This window comes from Pseudorca crassidens, chromosome 8 (genome assembly GCF_039906515.1).
Source record: "Pseudorca crassidens isolate mPseCra1 chromosome 8, mPseCra1.hap1, whole genome shotgun sequence".
NCBI lineage: Eukaryota > Metazoa > Chordata > Mammalia > Artiodactyla > Delphinidae > Pseudorca > Pseudorca crassidens.
Window position 1 is genome coordinate 99,868,876 of NC_090303.1, and position 23,973 is coordinate 99,892,848.

Below are 23,973 nucleotides of genomic sequence, written 5' to 3' on the forward strand. Positions count from 1 at the left end.
ATCAATAAATGGCCCTTAGATATTTTGTGGCGAGAAAAGAGAAGGATGAGTAATTGGAGTTCTAAAATACAGCCTGCACGCTTCTGCATTTACTTATTAAAAGTTTCTTCTTCAATTATCTGACCGACCATCAGGCTGAGCCCGGAGCTGTCCCCGTTTTAGCACAGCAAGTCCTGCATCCCGGCCGCAGCAGGCAAAGCGGGTCCCTTGCTTGGGACTCGAGCCTCAGTGATCAGCCATCCACGGTCTTCTGGGGTCTGGGAAACTGCTTCACGAGGGGACTGTGATGTGAAATTCCACTCTACCCACTCAATATACGAAGTAATAGGAGTCATGACACTTAACAGAATTCAAAATTGAGGGTTTTTTTTAAGACTGCATGGAAATAAATTTTGAAGAGGCAAAATTTGAATTGTTAAATCACCTTCATTAGTATGTTTCTTCAGTCAAGGGAGCTTTTTCCAGGCTCACTGGTTTTCAAAGTGTGGTCTCCAAACTTGCAGCATCAATATTACCTGGGAACTTGTTAGAAATGCAAGTAATTGGGCCTCAGCCTAGACTGACTTAACTAGAGACTCTGGAGCTGGGGCCCAGCAGTGTGTTTTTAGCAAGCCTTCCAGGTGATTCTGATGCACTGTCGAGTTTGAGAACCAGTCAAGGGAGAACTCAGAACAACAGAACAGTCTGTCTGTTCATAGTAGGCTCTCAGATATACAGACAGTACCTTTTTTGAACGAGTGGTGTTAAAATGTCAGGTTCTGCATAATGAGATTATCTCCATATCCAAGAATGTTGCTATAATAGCAATGCTTTGTTGCTTTGCTTTTGGAAAATTTAATTAAAAGAAATGTGCCATAGATGCATGACACACTTTTATTATTTTATTATTTGTGTAGCTCAGTTTCTATACCAAACGGTTATTGCTTCATAATGGTACTTTGTTATATAATTTTAACAGAACTTTCTAGGTTTAGTGTTTTGATTTGAGTCTCTTGTAGTCCACCTTTTCTTTTCCACTTACAGATGCTTTCTCGAGACTGAAAGTTGTCAGTGTAGGAATCAGCGTGATTTTCGTTGATTGCCTCTTGGCTGCTTGACCTAAAACACCATATAGATGCGCTATAATAACATCACATACTCCCCAAAATTATTATAGTCTTTAAACTTTTTTGTGTACTGTTTTCAAGATTTGACTGCTTTTTTTTCCTTTTCTTTCTTCCTTTTTTTTTTTTTTTAACTTTCAAAATTCGTAGTTTCTACATCCCTAAATGCTGTAGTCAGTTTGGAAATGCAATACGCAGCCATAACTCACAGCAAAGGCCAGTTAACACGTCTCTCTAGAAACAGTATTTCCTTTGCCTGCTCTCGCAGGGAGCCTGTTGAATTCATTTAAAGCTCGAATATCAGTTGACACATGGAACAGTTCTTGTGCAGTGATGCCTCATTGCATTTTCCAGACTCTCCAGAAGACGGGGATGCTTTGTCATGAACTATAAAGATCTACTTTTTTCCCTGATAATTTTGTCTTTCTCTTCAATTATAGAAAGCTGTGGGTTTCCTTTCCAGTCAACCAGAGCGCGTAAACTAATTCCATTATTAACACGTTAAAGGAATTCAGCAGGACTTCTTCCCTGAATCTGTCCTGAACTTTCTCTGGTTTACCTTCAGTCCTGCTTTCTTATCTTGCCTTTCTTCCTTCAAAGTGACGAATTATCCCAAGTCAAATGAGGTCTGCCTAGTGCTGTCTTAACTTAGAAAAATGTTTGAAAGGTGCAGTATCTTTACTGGAAGTTGATGGCCACACGTTGGGTTTGCCTTGCCTCCCCCTGCACTGACAGGTCTGAGGAGTGTGGGAAGAGGAGCAGCGGCCAGTTTGCACAGGGAGAGTTACCTTCAGACCGCGCCCCACAGGGTGTATTTTTCCTGAAAAATAAGACTCTTTCTTCCCGGAGTCTTTTTTGGTAGCATAATTCCTAATTCTGAAATAACCTTTTTATTCTAGTAGTACTTGAGTATATATTGTTCATGCTTTACTAAAAATATTTTTCTCTTAAATAGTGCTTTCAGATTGCCCTTTTTTGGTAGAAACTTTTTCATTTTGTAAATTAAATTTACACATAACCTTTTCAGAACTGTATTATCTTACATAAACCCAGTTTTATCTATGGTTAAATTTGGCAGAAAATAAGACTGATAGCATTTACCTTTAAATTAATTTCTCAGCAGTTTGTATTTGAGTGTTAAATTGTTATAAATTTGAGTTTGAACTTAACTGAATAATACCTTTCTCAACAGTTTAAAAACCATATATGAATTGTAACATTTCCCTTTGGGGGAACATTTTACAGTAACTTTCTGACATAACCTCTATTGAGAAGTTCCAAAACTTTTAAAAATGCATCATACGCACACATACTAGTAAAATGGGAAATTTGAATAATTTATGTATAATAAACTGATTCATTTAAGATGTACAGTTTGTTGCTTTTACAGTTGTATGCATCCATGTAACATAAAACACCATGATAAACATACAGAACTTACTCGATATTTAAGATCTATTATTTATTTTACTATTAGGAAACTATGATAAATGGTAAACTATGATAAATCTTTCTTAAATGTGTTAGGTCAAAACATACATTTGAGTCAGAGAACAATTTTATACATTAAATCCACCGTTGCCCTTTAGGCTAATATGTATGTTCTCCTAAAATCCAGATTTTCTTTTTCTCTCAACTATTAAAATGTGAGCTAATAAACGTCTGTACTTTGATACCTTTTGAAGTTGTTAAGAGAATGGCTCTCTGATTTCATCATGATGATTTTCACCAAGTTTATAATCTAGAAATATTGATACATGTAATCTAGGATTCAGGCTATTTCCTATGACTTCAGCTTTGGAAAAAGCATAGTAAAAGTATAGCCATTTAATACTGTTCCTTTTTCTTTTCATCCAGCTTGCATTGGTGACTTGGAGAGACTGTCTTTTCAGGCCATTGAATAAACAGGTACCTACTTGTGTGAGTGTGTGCATGTTTTCCTTTTGAAACCCCTTCCAGATTTCATTTCTTAGCCATTGTCTTCCTCACTCCTTTGGGGTGTCCTAAGAGTGCCTCTCATCTTGCATTTAATGGATTCTAATGTTTAAGAGCTATGTAGTAACATAATGTTGGGTTGGCTAAAAACCCGAACGAACTTTTTGGCCAGCCCAATACATACTGTAGTCTGTAATCTACATGTTTTCTTCCTATATCCTTTCTAAAGGTAACAAATGCTGTTTTAAAACTGATTGAAAAGGAAAGAAATGGTGAAACCATCAATACAAGACTGATAAGCGGAGTTGTACAGTCTTATGGTAAACAATTTCCCTTTAATTTATTCAGTTGTATATCAAGTGACAATTACATAACAATGCTCCAATAGATTTATTTTCAGATAGTTTAGTATTATCAAGAATATTGTTAGCATTTACAAAGGTACTCATAATTCTCTTTATGTCAGTGTGATTCGGTTTGATTTTACCCATTATAAAAATTGTTTGATCTTTGTGCCCTAAGGAAATTTTGATGGACTAGACATTTGACATTTGAATTCTTTTCTTTTCTGGTCTCATACTGAATTACTGGATTTATATGCTAGAGTGTCATTAATGGAGCCGAATGATAACAGATTGAGAAATCTGAAAAGTAATACAGTATTTCAAAAGCTTAGGTAGCATTGTATTTCTTTGAAAGTTTAGAATTAGGCATTCTTCCTTCTTGTAAGCTTTTAGAAATATAAACGTTCTCTGAATGAACTTCATGATAACTTGGAACGTGCCTGGCCATCCATCAGAATTACTTGCTTTTGTGTGTCTTGGACTTTTTTCTTTTTTCTTTTATTGAAAGTATACTTTACTACCAGTGAATAACAGATTTGCCTTATGCCCTGTTGTTTTATTCTTACCTTTTAAGCATAACTTAAACTGAATGCCACCCCTAAGTATATTCCTTAAAATATAACCAAAAATAGGGCAGTTGAAATGTAGTTCCTATTTACTTCCAGTGGAACTGGGACTGAATGAAGATGATGCCTTTGCGAAGGGCCCAACGCTAACAGTGTACAAAGAATCCTTTGAATCTCAGTTTTTGGCTGACACAGAGAGATTTTATACCAGAGAGAGCACCGAATTCTTGCAGCAGAACCCGGTTACTGAATACATGAAAAAGGTAAGCTTAAACATAGTACTTAAAGTAGGCTTAAGTTAAAAGTTATTGCTGCTCAGATGAATTATTCTTTTTAATATATGCAACTTTCTTCAAAGTCATTTCTTAGGTACTGTTATCCTGTAGTGTCTGTAGCAGGTGCAGATCGTTGCTCCCAGTTCACCAAGGAGCTTTTATAAGTTAATTTGATAATCATGGCTCCATGTTCTCCTTACTGATCGGAGGATGTAACCGTAATAGCTGTATGACTTTCGTGTTTTGAACTGTCTCTACTACAATAGAATGTGTATGTGTATCTAACGGGAGCCACGGTCTCACGTCAACGAGAAACTAGTTTTTAAGAAACAAATATTTGCAAACTTTAAGCTTTTGCTTTTTTGCTTCTGAAATATCCCCTAAAAATCTATATAACACAGTCTTCAAGTTTGCATTAGAGGAGAAGTCCTTCTGAGAGAACAGGATCAAAGTCTTAGACAAGAAAAAATCCAAGATCGGTGTCTGTATCGTAAATCTTTTTCTACATGAAGTGATGTTACAGTGAAGTTCTAGTGGAATTATTCTTCGTTCTCCTTCTTGGGAATACAGGTATCCCAGACTTATGCTCTGAGGAGTGACCTAAGTCAGGAGGTAGCAAACTTTCTATGAAGGGCCAGATGGTAAATATTTTAGACCTTGTGCACATGTGGTCTCTCTTGCAACTGTTCAGCTCTGCCGTTGTAGCGCAGAAGCAGCCACGGCAACATCTAAACAGTGAGTGCCGCGGTGTTCCAATAAAAGTTTACTTACAGGCAGGATTTTGCCCACAGGCTATGATTGCTGACTGAGACGGGCAAGGAGACTTCCAGGGAGTCTGGGGCTGACTGTGTCTGACACCTGCTTTTTTCCCTTTATTCTCTGTTTGCTTGGAGAGGAAATGCACTGCAGAATCACTTTCTCCATGTGCTGAGATTGCAAGTTAGTAAGTCAGAAAGAGCAACAAACAGCTCTCCCTTCTAACCATGTAGAGAAGGTCCTCCCCAATTTGTTTGTGACATTCCAAGTGCATTTTCCCATAAGAGATAGTGATTATAAGTGGCCCTTACAAGTTTGAAGCTGAAAGTCCTTGACAAACAAATTTCGGATACCTCAAAACCTAACAAAAGTGGAACGCTTCAGAAATATTATACTTGGGGGGCTTCCCTGGTGGCGCAGTGGTTGAGAGTCCGCCTGCCGATGCAGGGGATGTGGGTTCGTGCCCCGGTCCGGGAAGATCCCACATGCCGCGGAGCGGCTGGGCCCGTGAGCCATGGCTGCTGAGCCTGCGCGTCCGGAGCCTGTGCTCCGCGACGGGAGAGGCCACAACAGTGAGAGGCCCGTGTACCGCAAAAAAAAAAAAAAAAAAGAAGAAGAAGTATTATACTTGGAGTAGTGATAGTTCCTTGTGTATACTTACGGATTAAATTAGCTTTTGTGTGCCAGTCTGGAACCTAACCAGCTTATAGAGAGTTTCTAACAGCTGCCTGACAAATCTGTTTTAAATCTAAGCATTGCCTGTTACTTCATTTTTTCATTTTGGCAGAGTGTAGTTTGCATAAAGACATATTTTATTGAACTCTACTATATATGGTGATCCTTTTAAAACTGTGTATGTTTTTAAAAGTGGGGCCTTTTATCGGGGTACACATCCACAAGCGTGGTTCAGGCCTTTTCAATTTGCAGACTACTTAGTGAATTGCAGCTACCTGCTCTCCACAACCAGGAAGGCAGTAGTGCTTTGGTACAAGGAAATCCGCTTCGTAGGCCAGAGCTACGTCAGCACTCCCAAAACAGGGAAATCTGCTTTTAAAATCGGACCGGGGGGCTTCCCTGCTGGCGCAGTGGTTGAGAGTCCGCCCGCCAATGCAGGGGACACGGGTTCGTGCCCCGGTCTGGGAAGATCCCACATGCCGCGGAGCGGCTGGGCCCGTGAGCCATGGCCGCTGAGCCTGCGCGTCCGCAGCCTGTGCTCCGCAACGGGAGAGGCCACAACAGTGAGAGGCCCGCGTATGATTATTAAAAAAAAAAAAAATCGGACCTGGAACCAAAGGCAGCTTGAGGAGCAAACATTTCCAATGGCCTTGGATAGTTTCAACCCAGTGTGAGCTCTGCCTTCAACAGAGAGCATGCTTCCAGCATCCTTGCTCTCTTAGAGGGGATTTCTTCCTAGAGGCGTTAAAGGTTTGGCCCAAATCTGGTTGGATCTTACCAAACATGACATCCATCCATTCTGAAAGTCCATAATGCAGAGACTCTGTGAGCATAAAATTGGAATTTAACCGTGTGAACAATTCTACCCTTACCTATAGCTATAGCCTTGCATCTCAAACTGAGCTATGGGTCTAATTTAAAATCCCTACTCCACCATTTACTAGGGAGTTGACCTTAACCTTTCTGTTCCTCAGTTTCCTCATCTATAAAATGGGGATAATTTATTATTATCATTATTATTATTATATATTATTTGATGCTTGGCAAAGAGCAAACATGATATAAGTGTTTGGTATTACACACATACATTGTTTAGAACGTTCAGTATATGCCTGAGAATATGCAAAACCATGGGATAAATTCTGGCACATTTTATTCAATAACTTAAGAAATTACGTTTATATTAAAACATTCTATCAGGAAGTAGAGTACAAAACTCATGAACAATATTGAGATAAAGCATGAACTTTCAAGAAATACTCTGCTTTTAACAGCCAGTTTGGGCTAGATGTGCAAAGTCCCTGGAGGGGTCTATGTTCCCATTTCTGTGTTGTTAGGAATCTTTTAGTGGAAACAGTTGAGAATCTTTGGCTTTCCTTCTACTGATGACTTTGATGAATGAACACCCCTGAGCCATATTAGTGTCTTAGCATATCTTACTGTCTCATCTGAGCTACGAAAAAAACGTGTGACTCTTCTAGGTTTCTAATGTCATTTTTTAAAACTTTAAAAATAAATATACCTTATTTCATTAATTTGCTTACTTTTTTTTTTCATTTTGTTTTTCCTGCATACTGATGCTAATAGAATTAATAGGAACAGTCTTTAATTGCTTAACTTTATTTAGTCATTCTGAATTTGATCTGGGTGTTCTGATGTAATTATCTGCCAAGTACAGTGCTGATCAGGAGCTTATTTGCCTTCAAGTTAACAAAGAATGTACATGACTGTCCTTCCTAAAACCTAATGACATAACACCCAGGACCTTGGGTTTTTCATCAACCTCAGAGACACTGCAGGCTCAGGTTCAGACCACTGCGAGAAAGCAAGTCACTCGGATTTTTTGGTTTCCCAGGGCATAACGCCATACTGTAGTTTATGAAATGTGGAGAATAGCGTTATGTCAAAAACAGCAATTTACATACCTTAATTTAAAAAAACTTTATTGCTAAATGATGCCAAAACAATTATAATAGCAGCATCAAAGATCACTGATCACAGATCAGCATAACAAATAATAATAATGAAAACGTTTAAATATTTTGAGAATTACCAGCATGTGGCACCGAGACCCAAAGTGAGCAAAGGCTGTTGAAGACACGGTGCTGACACACTTGCTCTACCCACAGTCCTTCAGTTTCTGTTTTGTTTTTAAAAAAGCAGTATCTGTGAATCGCAATAAAAGGAAGTAGGCCTGTGGACAGCAGTCCCACCTTATTCACAGTTTCAGTTACCCACAGTCAACCTCAGTTCGAAAAATATTAAATGGAAAGTTCCAGAAATAAACAGTCCATAAGCTTTAAATTGTATGTATTGAAATATGTCGTTCTGAGTAGCATGATGGAATCTTGCCCTTGAATCATACCTTTGTCCATAGCCTCTCCCCTGTTAGTCTCTTCATTGACCAGGTGATCAGATCGACCGTCGTCCGCAGTGCTTGAGATCACATAGCCCTTATTGTACTTAAAAGTGGCCCCAAAGCACCAGAGTAGTAATTCAGATACGCTAAAGAGAAGCCATAAAGTGCTTCCTTTAAGTAAAAAGGAGGAAGTTCTCAACTTAATAAGGAAAAGGTTGCTAAGATCGGTGGTGAGAATAAATTGTCTCTCCATGAAATTGTGAAGAAGGAAAATTTGTGCTAGTTTTGCTGTCACACCTCAAATTGACGTTATGGCCACAGTGCATGACACGTGCCCAGTTAAGATGGAAAAGGCATTAAACGTAACTTCTATTGCATTATATTGTTATAATCGTTCTACTTTATTCTTGTTGCTAATCTCTTACTGTACCTAATTTGTAAGGTAAACTTTCTCATACGTATGTATGTATAGGAAAAAACATAACATAGTACCTATAGGTTTCACAGTTTCAGGCATCCACTGGGGGGTCTTGGAACATATCCCCCGTAGATAAGGGGGGACTGCTGTGTAAACAACTGCTGAGCCCCTCTGGCTTTTGTGATCACTTAGGGACCAGTTTGCTCTTCCCTCTCAGCCCCTGCAGGAAGAGTCTGTAGAGTGCTACTGTTTTTTTGTAGTACAGGGGATGGAAAGCCAATGTCCCCCAGAGAGTGAATCAGCAGTGATACCAAAGCTTTACCTTTCATTTTAGGGGAGAGAAAAGTTTTTAAGAGATGACTTTTTGCTGCCAGGGTATTATGTTCTTCCAGGAAACAGGTATAACCTCGAGAAAAAGTGGTGCTTTTTGGTTTGCATGTCCTGTATTTCACCAGCTTTATTTCTTGAGGTATCAGGCTTAATGAAATACTAGATATGAAGGAGCAGAGGCTTGGAACTTCAGAGTTAAAGCACAGAAAGATCTTTTATTGTTTTTTAAAATAGCTTTGTAATCAGGAAAGAAAACACACAACTGTAGACTTGCAGGGAAATACAAATAGCATAAACCTGCACAAACTTGGGACACTTGCTCAAGTGTGCGCGTAAACACCAAATTGGAGTAATGCTGTAGGGTTTTGTTTTGTTTTTATTTATTTATTTTTGGATGCGCTGGGTCTTCGTTGCTGTGTGCCGGCTTTCTCTAGTTGCAGAGAGCCGGGGCTACTCTTCGTTGCGGTGCGCAGGCTTCTCATTGCGGTGGCTTCTCTTGTTGCGGAGCACGGGCTTCGTAGTTGTGGCACACGGGCTTAGTTGCTCCGTGGCATGTGGGATCTTCCTGGACCAGGGCTTGAACCCGTGTCTCCTGCATTGGCCAGCAGATTCTTTAATCACTGTGCCACCAGGGAAGCCCTATAGGTTTTTTTAATAACTATTTTCCCCCACTAATTTATTACATTAATGTATTTTCTATTTACTGGATAGCAGTATTCCATTAACCAAATAATATAACAAATTATATCTTATCAGAATCTTCAAGTATTTCTTACTTCGCAAATTGTTCCTTTTCCTTTCCCATGTTTTTATTTGCACATACTTATTGATTTTTCAGAGATTATTATATATTAAGGATATTGACCTTTTGATATATACTACAGATATTTTCCAAGTTTATTTTGTTTTTCACATTTAACTCTATTTAGAATGTGCAGTAAGGTTTAAATTTCTGCAGTTGAAACTATTGTCCTATTAGTAATTTTTGACAGCGCAAGTCCTGCCCAGTCATTTTTTCATTTTGTTTTTTTTGGCTCTTGGATGTTTATTCTTCCATTTGAATTTTTCTAGATTTCTCCAAAATTATGCCAAATTAAAAAATCATTTTGGGGGCTTCCCTAATGGCGCAGTGGTTGGAAGTCCGCCTGCCGATGCAGGGGACACGGGTTCGTGCCCCAGTCTGGGAGAATCCCACGTGCCGCGGAGCGGCTGGGCCCGTGAGCCATGGCCGCTGAGCGTGCGCGTCCAGAGCCTGTGCTCTGCAACGGGAGAGGCCACAACAGTGAGAGGCCCGTGTACCGCCAAAAAAAAAAAAAAAAAGAAATCATTTTGGGAAGTACTGGCATTTTTATAATACAAAATATAGTTTTTCACTCTTTATTCAGGTTACCTGAATAATGCGAGATCATTGAAATTTCTTTTTCTTTTTTTTTAAGAAGATATTGGGGGGAGGAGTTTATTAATTAATTTATTTTTGCTGTGTTGGGTCTTCGTTTCTGTGTGAGGGCTTTCTCTAGTTGTGGCAAGCGGGGGCCACTCTTCATCGCGGTGCACGGGCCTCTCACTATCGCGGCCTCTCTTGTTGCGGAGCACAGGCTCCAGACGCGCAGGCTCAGTAGTTGTGGCTCAGGGGCCTAGTTGCTCGGCGGCATGTGGGATCCTCCCAGACCAGGGCTCGAACCCATGTCCCCTACATTAGCAGGCAGACTCTCAACCACTGCGCCACCAGGGAAGCCCTAATTTGCTGCTATTTTTGTTAGCAGTTTTTAAAAAGCAAACCCAAACCTCTGACTTGAATTAATTCCCACAGGCGGAGGCTCGTTTGCTGGAGGAGCAGCGGAGAGTCCAGGTCTACCTTCACGAGAGCACCCAGGACGAGCTAGCCCGGAAGTGCGAGCAGGTGCTCATCGAGAAACACTTGGAGATTTTCCACACAGAGTTTCAGAATTTATTGGATGCCGACAAAAATGAAGGTGAGCCACTGAGATTCAAAACACAAGGGTATTTATTCTGATCTGTGATGTTGAAATTGTGTGAAGTTCTAGACTCAGTTAGCATTACCAACACCAGTCATTCTTTAAGAGACTCACGTGTGAGATTGTGTGTGCGCATGTGTGTGCCTTGTGTGTTGATTTCAGACCTCTGCAGTGTGCTTGGGGTGTGACTTTGGGGGAAGAGCGTCTTTTCAGTTTGGTTTGGAGGCTAACCTGTTCCATACACCTTAGCATTAAGTGATGCTACCACTGGTTTTTTTTGTTTGTTTGTTTTTGGGTTTTTTTTTTTTGCAGTACGCGTGCCTCTCACTGTTGTGGCCTCTCCCGTTGTGGAGCACAGGCTCCAGACGCGCAGGCTCAGCGGCCATGGCTCACGGGCCCAGCCGCTCCGTGGCACGTGGGATCCTCCCGGACCGGGGCACGAACCCGTGTCCCCTGCATCGGCAGGCAGACTCTCAACCACTGCGCCACCAGGGAAGCCCCTGGTTATTTTTTTCTTGCGTATGTTTCTTCTGAAAATTCTTTAAGATGAGAAGGCTATAATTTTGCAGAAGTATTTCCTTTACCCCTCCCTTGTTTTACTGGGACATGTTAGGAGCTCAGTAAAAGATTGGTGTTTGGATTCAGGATTTTTCTTTGGTGTTCATAGATCAACCATGTGCCATACATATATTAAGTGAAGAATATGGGGACCCTTTTGTGACTTATTTGTTTGTATAGTTGGGATGGATATTCATAAATAGTCCTTAAATTTATTCATTCTTTTAAGTAATATTTGAGTGCCTATTACGTGTCAGGCATAAATAATATCTGAATCTCAAATGTTAGGAAGCCTCAGATGTAGTTCCTGATCATCTTCTTTCTCTATTAGTAGTTTCTCCTAGCAAGGGGGAGAATATGCTTTTTTTTTTTTTTTTTTTGCAGTACGCGGGCCTCTCACTGCCGTGGCCTCTCCCGCTGCGGAGCACAGGCTCCGGACACACAGGCTCAGCGGCCATGGCTCACGGGCCCAGCCGCTCCGCGGCATGTGGGATCCTCCCAGACCGGGTCATGAACCCGTGTCCCCTGCATCGGCAGGCGGACTCTCAACCACTGCGCCACCAGGGAAGCCCGAATATGCTTTTATAATAGCATGACTTCCTTATTACTTTCAGCTAAATATACATATGCTAAATATAAAGTATTTGGTTACAGTTAGTGCATTTGATTATTAAGGTGTGAAAACACGGTGGTTTTATTCCAGTGTACCTTTCACCTCTGTAAGCACTTACTTAGTGGAATGGATATGCAGAGTTTGTTTCCGTGCATAAAGGTGTGGCGCCTTCTTCTTTCAGATTTGGGTCGCATGTATAATCTTGTATCCAGGATCCAGGATGGCCTGGGAGAATTGAAAAAACTCCTGGAGACACACATTCATAATCAGGGTCTTGCAGCGATTGAAAAGTGCGGAGAAGCTGCTTTAAATGTAAGTACTGTTTAACTGAAAACCAGTCGGGCCTAACCATTCCCACGCACGGACTGCAGGTGTGTCTCGTGTCTCCACCTACAAATCCAAGGGGTAAGATTTTCACTAGACTCTCAGAGAACCTGGTTGGGCTTTCTAAAATAGAAGGTTCACAAGCATCTTAATTCAGTAAACATCTCCATAAACTCTTCTCTGGCACTTTTTAGGCATTAAGGGTTTAATTTCTTGATATTCTTTTTTCCTTTATGTCTTCTCAAAATTACATTCCTTGCACTAGAAGAGAGAAGATTATTCCATAGAAAGAACAGGCTAAAGCCTCCTAGAGACTTGTCTCTGGCACTCACAGGCCACAGGCTGCCCCTTGCAGGAACTTCGGTCTGTGTACTGCCCTCCCATTGAAGCTCACAGGGCTGTTTGCCCTGGAAAGGCCCTGAAATGTATGGCATTTCTCATACACACCCCCCTCCCCACTGCGGGAGGCACAAGAATACTCTGCTGGGTTATCTGTAATTCACTTGATAATTTTACATAGCAAGTATCATGTGTTTCTAAGAGACAGGTAAGTTGTCTTCAGTTTTGTCCCTATTGTGAACTTTAATTTTGATAGTGTTTGGGACAACTATTGGAGAAGAAAAGCTTCTAGAACACACAGTTGGTTCTTAGGTCTGAATCAGAAAACTTTTTACCTCTGATTTTATTGTGTTTGGTGTTAATTATTTCAACAGTACTATCTTTAGTATCTTTTTTTAAGTCTTTATTTTCCTGTTATCTTTGGGGATCTCTTTTCTACTTTTAATTATGGGGGTTGCTGCCTCACTTGTTATCACATCTATGAAATATTAGAGGGAAGAATGTAAACACACCTTTAAAGGACCTGACACAGGCATGTACAGGGGATTCAAAAGGGGTGACCTGATGAAGCTATCTTTTCAGTAACGTAAGGTGTTTTCACAGATGTTAATTCAAAACCCGGTTTGGCTGTGTGGGCAGCAGAACCAAGTTAAATGACTTTCCTTCAAATGAGTTAAGGTGGCGAGTCTTATTTCATCAGATATGGATTAGAATAGCCGATAAATGAAGCAGGTTTCGCTTTTTCATGTAAACTGTTAAATGTTAGATATGAGATTGGCCTTAGGGACTCATGTTCTAGGTGAATATAGTTAGATTAAAAATCAGTAGGATAACTTGCTCTTTTGTTTTCATAGGTATGATGGGATATTCCTTCTAATGTCAATCTTTTCCAAACCAAGTAAGGTTCTAGATGGAGAAATAATCACGTTGTAATTCTCCAGTACCATTTTCTCTTTCTTTTGGATACAGTCAGCTGCCTGATTGACTTGGTCAGTGAGTCTTGAATCTGAAGTTGACCTTTTCATGGCAGTTAAAGCACAAGTTCAGCTTCTAAGTAAAATCATTCCTCTATTAGTAGAGACTTCGTCTGTCAGCAGTAGACAGCAAAAATAAACTGTATTTACCAGCAGTTATATTTTATTGGAAATTAAGCTTTTAAACAATATTTTTATTTATTATCTATTTATTTATTTAATTTATTTTTGGCTGCATCGCGTCTTCTTTACGGCACACAGGTTTCTCTCTAGTTGTGGCATGCGGGTTTTCTCTTCTCTAGTGGAGGCGTGCGGGCTCAGTAGTTGTGGTGTGTGTGGGCTTAGGTGCCCTGCAGCATGTGGGATCTTAGCTCCCTGACCAGGGATTGAACCCACATCCCCCTGCATTGTAAGGCGGATTCTTTACCACTGGACCACCAGGGAAGTCCCCTAAACAATATTTTTATTACTTAGATGTAAGCCACTGATACACATGTATTTAAACATCAAAATAAGATTTCCCCCCATGAAGAATAATTATATATAACTTGGTAAATTTATATTGCATCTGCCTTAACTTTCAAAAGTCAAACATTTTAAAAATAACATTATTCATTATAATTATTATTTCCATAGGAACTGTTTTTATACTGAACTCATGAAACTGGTTTTTTAAATTGTTCTTGTGAGGAAAAGTTTCTTTAAGAAAACAAATACTTTTCCTATTTTCTGCAAAAGGAGTTTTCCCTGGTTTTCCATTTTATTGGCTCATCTCTGAAGTTTCGGTTGACTTGTAAGTTCGTGGTGCCGTCTGACTGGCGCGTGGATTTCTTTACGACCTTCCCCGGGCTGGGTCGGACCTGCTGCCTTTACTCACCAATGATGTAAAAGCCCAGGAAACTTGAAGAAGCTCCAGAGAGAGCACATGTAGCCAGTCTTAGCCTGACTCGCAGCTGCTTATTGTAAGACAGAATAAATACAGCTGCTAAAACATAAATAATTTTAGGTAGGTATTCATTTTTATCACATGTGTAGTAAACGTAAAAGATGTAACCCAAACCATGATGGTTTTCCAAAACCCATTAATGCTGGAAAAAAAAAAAAAAAGGCGGCAGAAAAAGGAGATTGGTTGAATTAGTAAAAAATTACGATTATCGTACCTAATTTTAAGTGGGGTTTAATTACTTTGAAGAGAGTTTTTAAAGTTTTTCACCTAATTGAATTGAATCATAGTATATGAGAATCATTTAAATTCATCTATTAAATGCCATAGAAGGCACTGCTTAAATGATTTTTTTTAAGGGCTGAAAAGTTATCTAGTCCTATGATTCCATTTATCCCATCAGTTTGGCTAGAAAACAAGTTTTACTGCTAATCAGTGTGGCCTAGGCTGAAATTAGTACAGGTTTCACACTTGTAATGTGATTCAAATAATATTTTTGTGTTAGAAACTTCAAAATCTACTTAAGAATTTTCTGAAGGCATTTTTTTTTCCAGGTAAAACAGATTTGAGAATAATGGCTGTTCCTGGGTAACCAGTGTCTGGGAAATCCCCCTCATGGTGTCCCCTCTCTTTACCCAAAGAGGAGCTGGCAGTCTTGCCCTGTGAAGTGTGGCTGAAACCCTGAACACATGTGCTGTTTTTAGACACACTGCCTCTTGTACCTGCCCCGCCGCACCCAGGCCGGGGAACACCAGGGAACGCAGCTCGGGATCAGGGCTCCTCTCAGGGTACAGGGGCTTCAGGCTGAAGCAGATCAGTGTGGGTCCATCCCACCCGCCATGACGTGAGATTCCAGCACGAGGAGGCGTTCTCTCCAGCCTTCGAGAGATGCTCGCGACTGAGGACACTCGGGCCTAGCCGTGCTGCAGGCACCATTAGCATGTTGCATCGGGGCAGCAGTAGAACTTTGGAAACACAAAGAACTCTTCAAGGATGGGTTTTAAACAGGTTTAGAGCTGAACAAAGGATCAGATAATTCTTTTAATCGGCAAGTTTATTTCATAGGCACGTTACCCCGTGTGTGGCCTCTGGACTGAAAGGAGACAGTGGGGCAGCAGCAGGGCAAATCAGCACATTTCACGTTGCCTCCAGGCCGGCAGGAGTCGAACATTGAGAGACCTCGTGTGCTTGTGTAGACGGGCCGCGGCACTACACGTGTGCTCAGTTGTTGGCAGTGTAGTAACGGAAGCAAAATAATCCGTATTAAAATATAGGAGGAGGTTGGGCCCGTCCACTTAGGTGTTGAGGGGAGCATCTTGAAAGCAGAGCCCGCACCTTCAGGTGTTCATTTAAAAGGATTGCAGCCCGTGGTGGGGCGGCCCCGTGCTGGGTTCTCAGCCGTTTCGTCTACCAAAGCAGCCGGCTGCTGGTGCTGGCTGGCGGTAAAACTCAGAGGACCAGCGGGGGCCGCAGAGGACGTTGACGTCACTTCCGCTCATCCAGCAAGCGTCACGGCCTTCCTGTGCTGCCTCTGCTGCCGAGGATCCCAGTGCGCGGTGCCGCCACACTGCTGCCTACTCATCGCATCTCACTTGGTCTTCTCGGGTCTCCGTGACCTCCTCGGCCCGCTTTAGTGACTGTACCGCGGGGCCATTTTAACGCTCACATCTTCCTTCCTTGGTTCCCTAGCACGGCGGCGGCAGCTGTGGAGTATGTGCCACGCGGCCTCACCCTCTGCCCCTGGCAACCTGAGTGTTCTCAGGTGGAGTCATTTCCTACTGAATGTGAGCATGGCCGTGGGGTCCTCTCGGACCAGCGGGCAGCCAGCCTGTCGACCCCCAGCAGCGCGTAGCCGCCACCCAGTCCTCTCTGCTGAGTCAGTGGAGTGGGGACGTGCTGCGTCCCTTGGCCCTCCAGGCTTTTCCTGCCTAGTCCCAAAGCTGCCCTTGGAATCGAGGCCCCGTCCCTTCATTTCTGGATGGTCTTACATCTCTCCCATTCCTGTTCATCCCTCATCTTGCTTAGCAGTTTCGTCTTCCAAAAATACTCCTCAATGTGTGAACAGTTTTACTCCATGTTCTTCATCCGTTGCTTTAAATAAAGCACAAAAAACCCCTCTTCCCTAAAATAATATATTAAATCTTCCATATTATATTAAGTCAAAATCCTCTTCTAATATGCTCCCATTGTCATGAACCTCATCTTCCAGTGAAACTGTTCTGTCCTCATTCCCCGCAGAACACGTCCTTGTTCATTATACACATGCTACCTTCTCTGCCTGGAACGCGGTCCTTCCTTCCTTCTCTTTTTATCCTGCTTTTGAAGGCCAGCTCAAATCCCACTTTCTGAAAAAAAAAAAAATGCTCTCCACTGACTCTTCCCGCCCAAGTAGTTGTATCCTCATCCTAAACCATTAGGGCATCTAGAAAAATCTCCCAAATGCCACTGTATATTTGTGTATAACTTCTGTGTTTCTTGTCACTCCATCTATTATAAATCCCTTAAGAGTAAAACTGACACCTTACTATGGTTTGATACTCTTTATAATTTTAGAACTAGCGTCTGATACAGCAAGTAGTTATTGTTGATAATGACGATGACCGTGGTGGCAAGGAGGAAGGGCCACCTGCTGCCGCCCCAGCTCCTTTCTGGTTTCATCCTCCTTACTCTTCATTCTCATTATGTCCATCGTCGAAACGTTTTTAAGCACTCCCAGTTCCATACGTGTGCCGTGCTGTACCCTCCTGGTTCTTCTGTCTGCTTAGACATATTCCTTCTTTTTTTCCTATGTGTTAAACACCTTTATCTTTCAGTACCCTCAAATGCCATTTCTTCCATGAAGGCTTTCTCGATCACCCCTTTGAAATAGCAGCATGTTGGACAATTTACATGACATTCACACTCCGTATATCTTAGATGTCTGTGTAAATGTCTTCTACAGGGATGGCTTTATCCATCTTCATGGCCTCAGCTCAGCACTGTGCCTCACACAGAATAGGGTCTCCGTCTACTTATGTCTTAATTATACTCCTCACTGTTGCCAGCAGGATTCAGGGCGGCTTACACAATACGTAAAAGACAATAGGATAAATGAAACAGTAGCAAAATAAGGGTTGGAAACACAAAGGAAGCTAAGTGTAGGATAGCACTCAGAGTGCGTGCAGTGAAGTCTGGTCTCTCATTAGAGGTGGGTTACAAATTTGCCTCTGATGTCTTCCATCAGTACAGAGAGCTTGCTGGAAAGGACAGTTGGTAGTACTGTGAAGTACAGTCAACTCCTTGATTCATAGTGATCTTAGGGAACGAGCCTGTGGCTCAGAGGAATGACTTTATCGGCATTCAGAACTGACGGTACCTTTCCTTACGGCCCATCCTGAAGAAAACACCAGCTATGTGGAAAGTCATCTGTGTAAATACAGAGTAAATACTATATCAAGTCATTGGATGGCTTTATAAGTTCCCCTAATGCCACAATTTTATAGCAAAATAAAGTTCAGGAAATGAGTCAATACAGACTTGTAAGTACCTGCTAGTGAATGCTTGACCAATACAGTTGGTTCCATGTTGAATTTTTAATTAACACACGATTCTGCAGCAGTCTGGGTGCTATTGTTCTTCCCTACAAAGAAAGCTTCATAAATCAGGTATAGAGAATGTTTCATTACTCTGTCTTCAGGGCAGAAGTGGCAACAGATAAGCACAAAGTCCTCTTTGAAACCGTATCTTGATTTAGTGACCTCAGTCTAACTGGAACTGAAATATAATCCAACAAGAATGGGCTTGTAGATGCTTCGATGTCCAGCAGGGCTGTTGGTGTGACGGTGGGAGGTTGGGCTGCAGAACCAGACTGGGGCACAAAGTTGTGAATGTTTACTTGCAGCTTTGGAGGCAAAGGTGTACTGAGACGGAGAGGCGTTTCAGGAGCGGCCCAGGGCTGCCGCGGCGATAGTGCTTGTAAGAGGGAGCAGTTAGAGCGGAGAGTTCTAAAAGCAGAAGTAAAATCAGGGAGCTCTGACAAGCAAATTTTTCAGTATAAGACAAAGGGGCTGAGTCTGGGACCCCTTACGAAAAAGAATTACGAGAAAGTTCCATGGTTGGGATTGAGGACTCACTTGTGTGTGAGCCTACCCGAGACCGAACAGAGTAACACAGTGCTGGGTGCCTCTGGCAGATTTGGGTTTCATTTATACAACCAAGATTCCCTTTCTCTTCTGGAGTAAAAAGCTTAAATAACAGTCCTGACTCCACCTTGCTGTGGGTGGTAATAGAAGAAAATTACCCACGCAGAGCTAAACTTTAGCTCGGGGACCTTTTACATTTGGAGTGTGACCCGGCTTTGTGTGGTCAAGGGAGATGGAGACCATATCCATCGTGTCTTTAAAGAGCGTGGAGAGGGCGGGATAAGAAGATCCTAGACTGTCACAGCTGCAGGCCGCCCCTTAAGCTGGGGATGGATTATGCCAGCTGATTGTACTATTTCTTATTTTGAATATGTTGACCTTTTTCCATAATAAAACTTAAAAAAAAAAGCAAAACGGAAGAAATGTACTAGTTTTGGTGCAGTCGATGTGGGAAAGGAGAAAGAGGAGGGAGCAGGTTACAACTTCAATTACATAAAGAGCTGATACTTGGTGACAGTGCAGATTGGTTCAGAAAGCACGCAGCTAAATTTATGAATTCGTCTTCTGTCTTTGCCATGAGATGAAGAGGGTAACCATTTTCTCTGAAGGAAAAAATACACAAATGTCCATCTTTAGTCTAAGATAACCAGGCTCTGAAAAGACTCACTGTATCCTTTGTGTATCCGGGAAACACCCTTCTCTCCTTCAACTGTAGGGAGAACTCCAGTCCTTTCACAAGCAGACCCATCGTAGAAGCCTCTTCCTGCCCAAATCTGACTTTATACCCCACGTTAAACTAATTTTGCCTTCGTCTTTGCTGCGTATCTGTACGTCCTGAAGTGGCCCCTGCCCGGTTCAAGACCAGTCACATGCGACCCGTGAACTTCTCTGGCCGCCCACCCACCACCCACCCGCTTCCCTTCTGTATACGCTGCTCCTGTTTCTGAGCTGATGCATGTATTACTTTCTGAAACATCATTCTTTCAGTTAGAGGAGACACAGTTTTTCTTGGCAAGTCTAACGTAGTTCCACTTTCAAGAACTAATATTTTCGCCTTTGATCACCCAGCACCTAAGTCTAGTCAGTTAGAGCCTCACCATTTACGGGGTAACCAACACCAAAGGGCTGGCTGCAGGCACACCTGGGATTCAGGGCAAGGTAGGGGGTGAGCGGGCATGAGGGGCCAGGGTCAAAAATGGGAGCCCACACGGTCATGTAACTCAGGTCAGGGATTTGTGAAAGTTTATCAGAGGCCGAAGGTTATGATCAGATTAAAGATGTGTTCATTACGCTCTGAGGCTCATAAGTAAAAATGACTGAAGCAGAAAGTAGCAGGTGGACAGAGGTTAACGTGGTGGGAATGGAGAGCACTGGTTCAGTTGCTACGTTTGTTTGTCTTGATATTTTAAACTTAAACCATTCTCAGTCAGAAAAACTAGTGATTTCTGCTTATCTAAACAAAAGAGTTGAGGCGATGGAGTAAGAAAAGCCCATTAAAGGACTTCCCTGGTGGCGCAGGAATCCACCTGCCAACGCAGGGGACCACGGGTTCGAGCCCTGGTCCGGGAAGATCCCGCATGCCGCAGAGCAACTGATCCCGTGCACCACAGCTACTGAGCCTACGCTTTAGAGCCCGTGAGCCACAACTACTGAGCCCATGTGCCACAGCTACTGAGCCTGCGCTCTAGAGCCCGCGAGCCACAACTACTGAAGCCTGCGCACCTAGAGCCCGTGCTCCGCAACAAGAGAAGGCACCGCGGTGAGAAGCCCGCACGCACGGCAACGAAGAGTTGCCCCTGCTCGCCGCAACTAGAGAAAGCCCACGTGCAGCAACGAAGACCCAACGCAGCCAAAAATTAATTACTTTTTTTAGGCCCATTAAGGAAATGTGAGACTTAGAATACTGAATGGTATTTGAGGCCTCCCATTTCTCTCCCAGTTTGGGGAGGGGGCTGTTTGGTTTTTTTGGTTTGGGTTTTGGAGGTTTTTGCTCATTAGGTAATATCAAAATTACTTTTAAACCCTGAGTGCACACAGGCTGGCAGCGGAGGGGGGCACCTCAGAAAGTGCTGAGTGATGGGGCGCCGGGCTGGGGTTGAAGCTCCCGCATGTCATCGGCAGAGTGTAGTCGGTGGTTTGGGACTGTTCTTTTTCTGAACCTCTTGCTTCTCTGTGTTTTGCTTGGAGATGATGCGACTCCAAAGGGGAAGTGCTAATGCTTATGGGGAAGAAGAGTTCCACTGACCCCGAACGATGGTGTGGTGTGTTCTCATCAGTTGAGACACATTTCTTTCCCTTTCCTTCTTGAAGAGAAGCAGCCCCGAGGTGGGGACGTCGGCCTCGTGGAACAAGGCCCTGGGTGGCCTGTGCTGCCTCCGCCTGTCCCCCGCGAGGACAGGAGGCCGGGTGCCGCTCGGGGCCCTGGAGGCCGCACAGGCTGAGAGCGCGATGCACGTGCGTGAGGTGGAGGCCCCAGGCCTGTGGCCCCCGTATCCTCTTGAGGCAGAATTACAGTATTCCTGAGGATCACAAGTGACCCCGAGAAATCCTGCGTGACGTGCAGCAGCTCCCCGTGAGGTACTGGTCTCACTCCTCTGGGCGTGCCCCACACGCCTCTCTGCTTTAACTAAGGGTAAGGTGGAAGTTATGTCAGGCTCCTAAAGTGTGTTTTCTCTCTGTGAGACGGGCTTTTAGAATTATCCTGTTAGTGGAAACGTGGGGTAAAAGGTGGTAATTCAGTTATGATCATGGTTGTTCCCGATTTGGCCATTGCAGAATGAGTTGGCAAAGGACAGGAGGCCAGGCAGGCGCAGTCTGGTGAGCCCCTTGAGCTCATGCCCAGCGAGGGAGGCCGCCCTTGGAGCAGCTCACAGGGATGGTGAGCTCGTGTAACAGGGAAGCCTGGCCTGTCCTGGAAGCTCAGGGAGGTTCCCTGAAAGTATTGGAGACCAGTAGAAGAGCTGGAGCTGCCTGGGCCAGGTGGGGGTCCCAGACAGAGCAGAGACCTGTCCTGGCCACCATGAAGTCGGCTACGACAGGAGGAGGGGCAGGGCACAAGGTAAACCCGCGAGGGTGGGCCTGGGCTGGCCAGACCATGGGAGAGCTCGAAGGCCAGGTTGATGATACACCTTAATCCTAAGAGCAAGACGAACCCAGGAGGATGGTTATAATAAAACCGGACACTGACAGGATCAGATTTTGTCTTTACAAAATCGCTACCATGTAGAAAATGGATTAAAAGGAAGAAGAGTTGCTAGTGTACCAGTTAGTTTGTTAGCGTGGTTCAGATGGAAATGACACGGGCTGGTGATGGGGGGACACAGAAGGAATTAAGTAATTAGACTCTGTAATGGACGGGATCTGTGTTGGATAATTGTTGAAGCTGGACGATGAATACGTGGGGTGGGTTTTCCTGTTCTTTGTAATTTTGAATATGTTTGACTCTTTTCTGCAATAACACGTTGAAACGAAAGAAATGGAAAGAGAGAGGTCCAGAGAGCAGCAGAGCCAGGGAGGAGATGGGGCCGGCTCTGGCACACAGAGTTTGGGGATCCCTCCAGGCGTCCGCGGCAGGTTGCGTGAACCGAGTGGGACGTCTGGTCTGGTCTGGTCTGGAGAGGAATGTGACGGCCGTTGGCAATAAAGACACCGATCACGTAGGAGTTGGATGAGATCCCTCTGGGACCAGCCTGAGAGGCGTCCTGTTTCTTATATGTAGAGAGCTCTCATGTACTATGGAGTAATCTCGCCGATTACTGACTACCTTTTTTTTCTATTGGAGTATAATTGCTTTACAACGTTGTGTTAGTTTCTGCTGTACAATGAAGTGAATCAGCTCTATGTATACCTATATCCCCTCCCGTTTGTTCCTCCCTCACCACCCCCGTCCCACCCATCTAGGTCGTCACAGAGCACCAAGCTGAGCTTTCCTTTTTTTTTTTTTTTTTTAACGTCAGAAATTCACATCTTCATGCTCTTGAAAAACACGTGCATTTCACCCGGCTGATCTTTTCTCCCCCCTTACCTCTGTTGTTTGTCTAACCCTGCGATCTGGAGCGCTGTGAAGAGACCGCCATTTACCTCCTGGTTGCTAAATCACTCACCTTTTGAGCGTCCTTTCTCTGTCTGGCACTGCTGGCGGCTCCTTCCTCAACTTCTCTCCTCTGTGTTACTCCTGTGTGTTCCCGTCTCCATCCGCCCTCGCCACGCTCCAAGGTGGCTTCTCTCTGGATCTCAGATGCTAAATTCAAGTCTCCAGGGCTCAGTACCTTGGCACGCTCTTCCCTCAGTGGGTTCCGTTCACACCCTCACTTCTCACCAGCCAGGCTCCTGGCTGAGTCTTCTCGTATAGCAGAAAGAATCTGGAGTTGGAGTCTGAAGACTTCTGTTCCCTTAGGGAAGTGCTGTCTTTCCATGGGCAATTCTGCTGGGCATTTTTGGGGACATTTATGTTTTTCCAAATCCTAGATCTGAGAAGAATTGGTCAAGAAATCAAGAAAACGGAAGAGCGTTGTAGTTCTCCTGTAAACATAATGGTCACCGTGGAGACTTTCCTGATTCAAAGGAATCCATTGATGATGGTCCAGGGCAAGGGGAGGGGTGCTGATGTGGGGAGTCCAAGCTTCAGGTCGTCTCTGGGAGCCAGGGTGAGGTAGAGGAGCAGTGTCACCCAGTGGGTCCGTCTTCCTTGTAGGTGATGCCCAGGTATAAACGTGCATGTGTCCCTCTCTGCTGCTAAGGGTGAGTCATTCTTGCAGATAAAATAAAAACTAACCTGTTTATATACATAATATACTTTATATCAATCCTGTGAGTGGTGTTCCAAGAAAAAGCAAGTTTTGGAAGCAAAGCCCTTAACTTGGCAGTTTTGATATGCGGTTCTTGGTAACGCTGTTAACCTTTAATGTTCCTTTATTCAAATACTACACGATAATGTTTGCTGGCATTTTCCGGTGTGTAGATACTTGCTAGAGATTAAAGTTCTTTGTAAATACTTTAAAAGAACAAATGCAGACAGAAAAATAATTTGAATGATGTGAAATAATTTGACATGAAATCAGAAAGCAATCTGAATTGGCAAAAGCAATATCAATTTCAATGGCAAAACCAAAATTAAGTCAAGCGGACAGTATTTTTTCATTGTTAGAAAAAAGAAATGAGCTTATATGAAGTACGCTGTGTGCCAACTGAGAGATGCTTTTGGGTGCAGTCTTGTGAATAAGACCATTAATACAGAATGCAAGAGAGTCTTCTGCACCCGGAATAGTTGTCATGAAACTGGGAGCTGGGTTATCTGGTGGAGCAGTTAATGCTGTGTGTGTGCTGAGTTTTAAGATAGATAATTTTTAGACATTAAACACATGT

General features: G+C 43.1%; 1 protein-coding gene across 3 annotated transcripts in view; it reads left to right on the plus strand.

The window, feature by feature from the left end:
• The window catches only part of CUL1 (cullin 1), a 107,328-nt gene that overhangs the window by 65,959 nt on the left and 17,396 nt on the right, over positions 1-23,973 (plus strand). For all 3 annotated transcript variants that reach the window (XM_067747295.1, XM_067747293.1, XM_067747292.1), the window contains exons 5-9: positions 2,961-3,011; positions 3,268-3,358; positions 4,048-4,211; positions 10,572-10,734; positions 12,090-12,220. In XM_067747295.1, the coding sequence (XP_067603396.1) occupies positions 2,961-3,011; positions 3,268-3,358; positions 4,048-4,211; positions 10,572-10,734; positions 12,090-12,220 (600 nt within the window). The remainder of the gene's footprint in view (positions 1-2,960; positions 3,012-3,267; positions 3,359-4,047; positions 4,212-10,571; positions 10,735-12,089; positions 12,221-23,973) is intronic.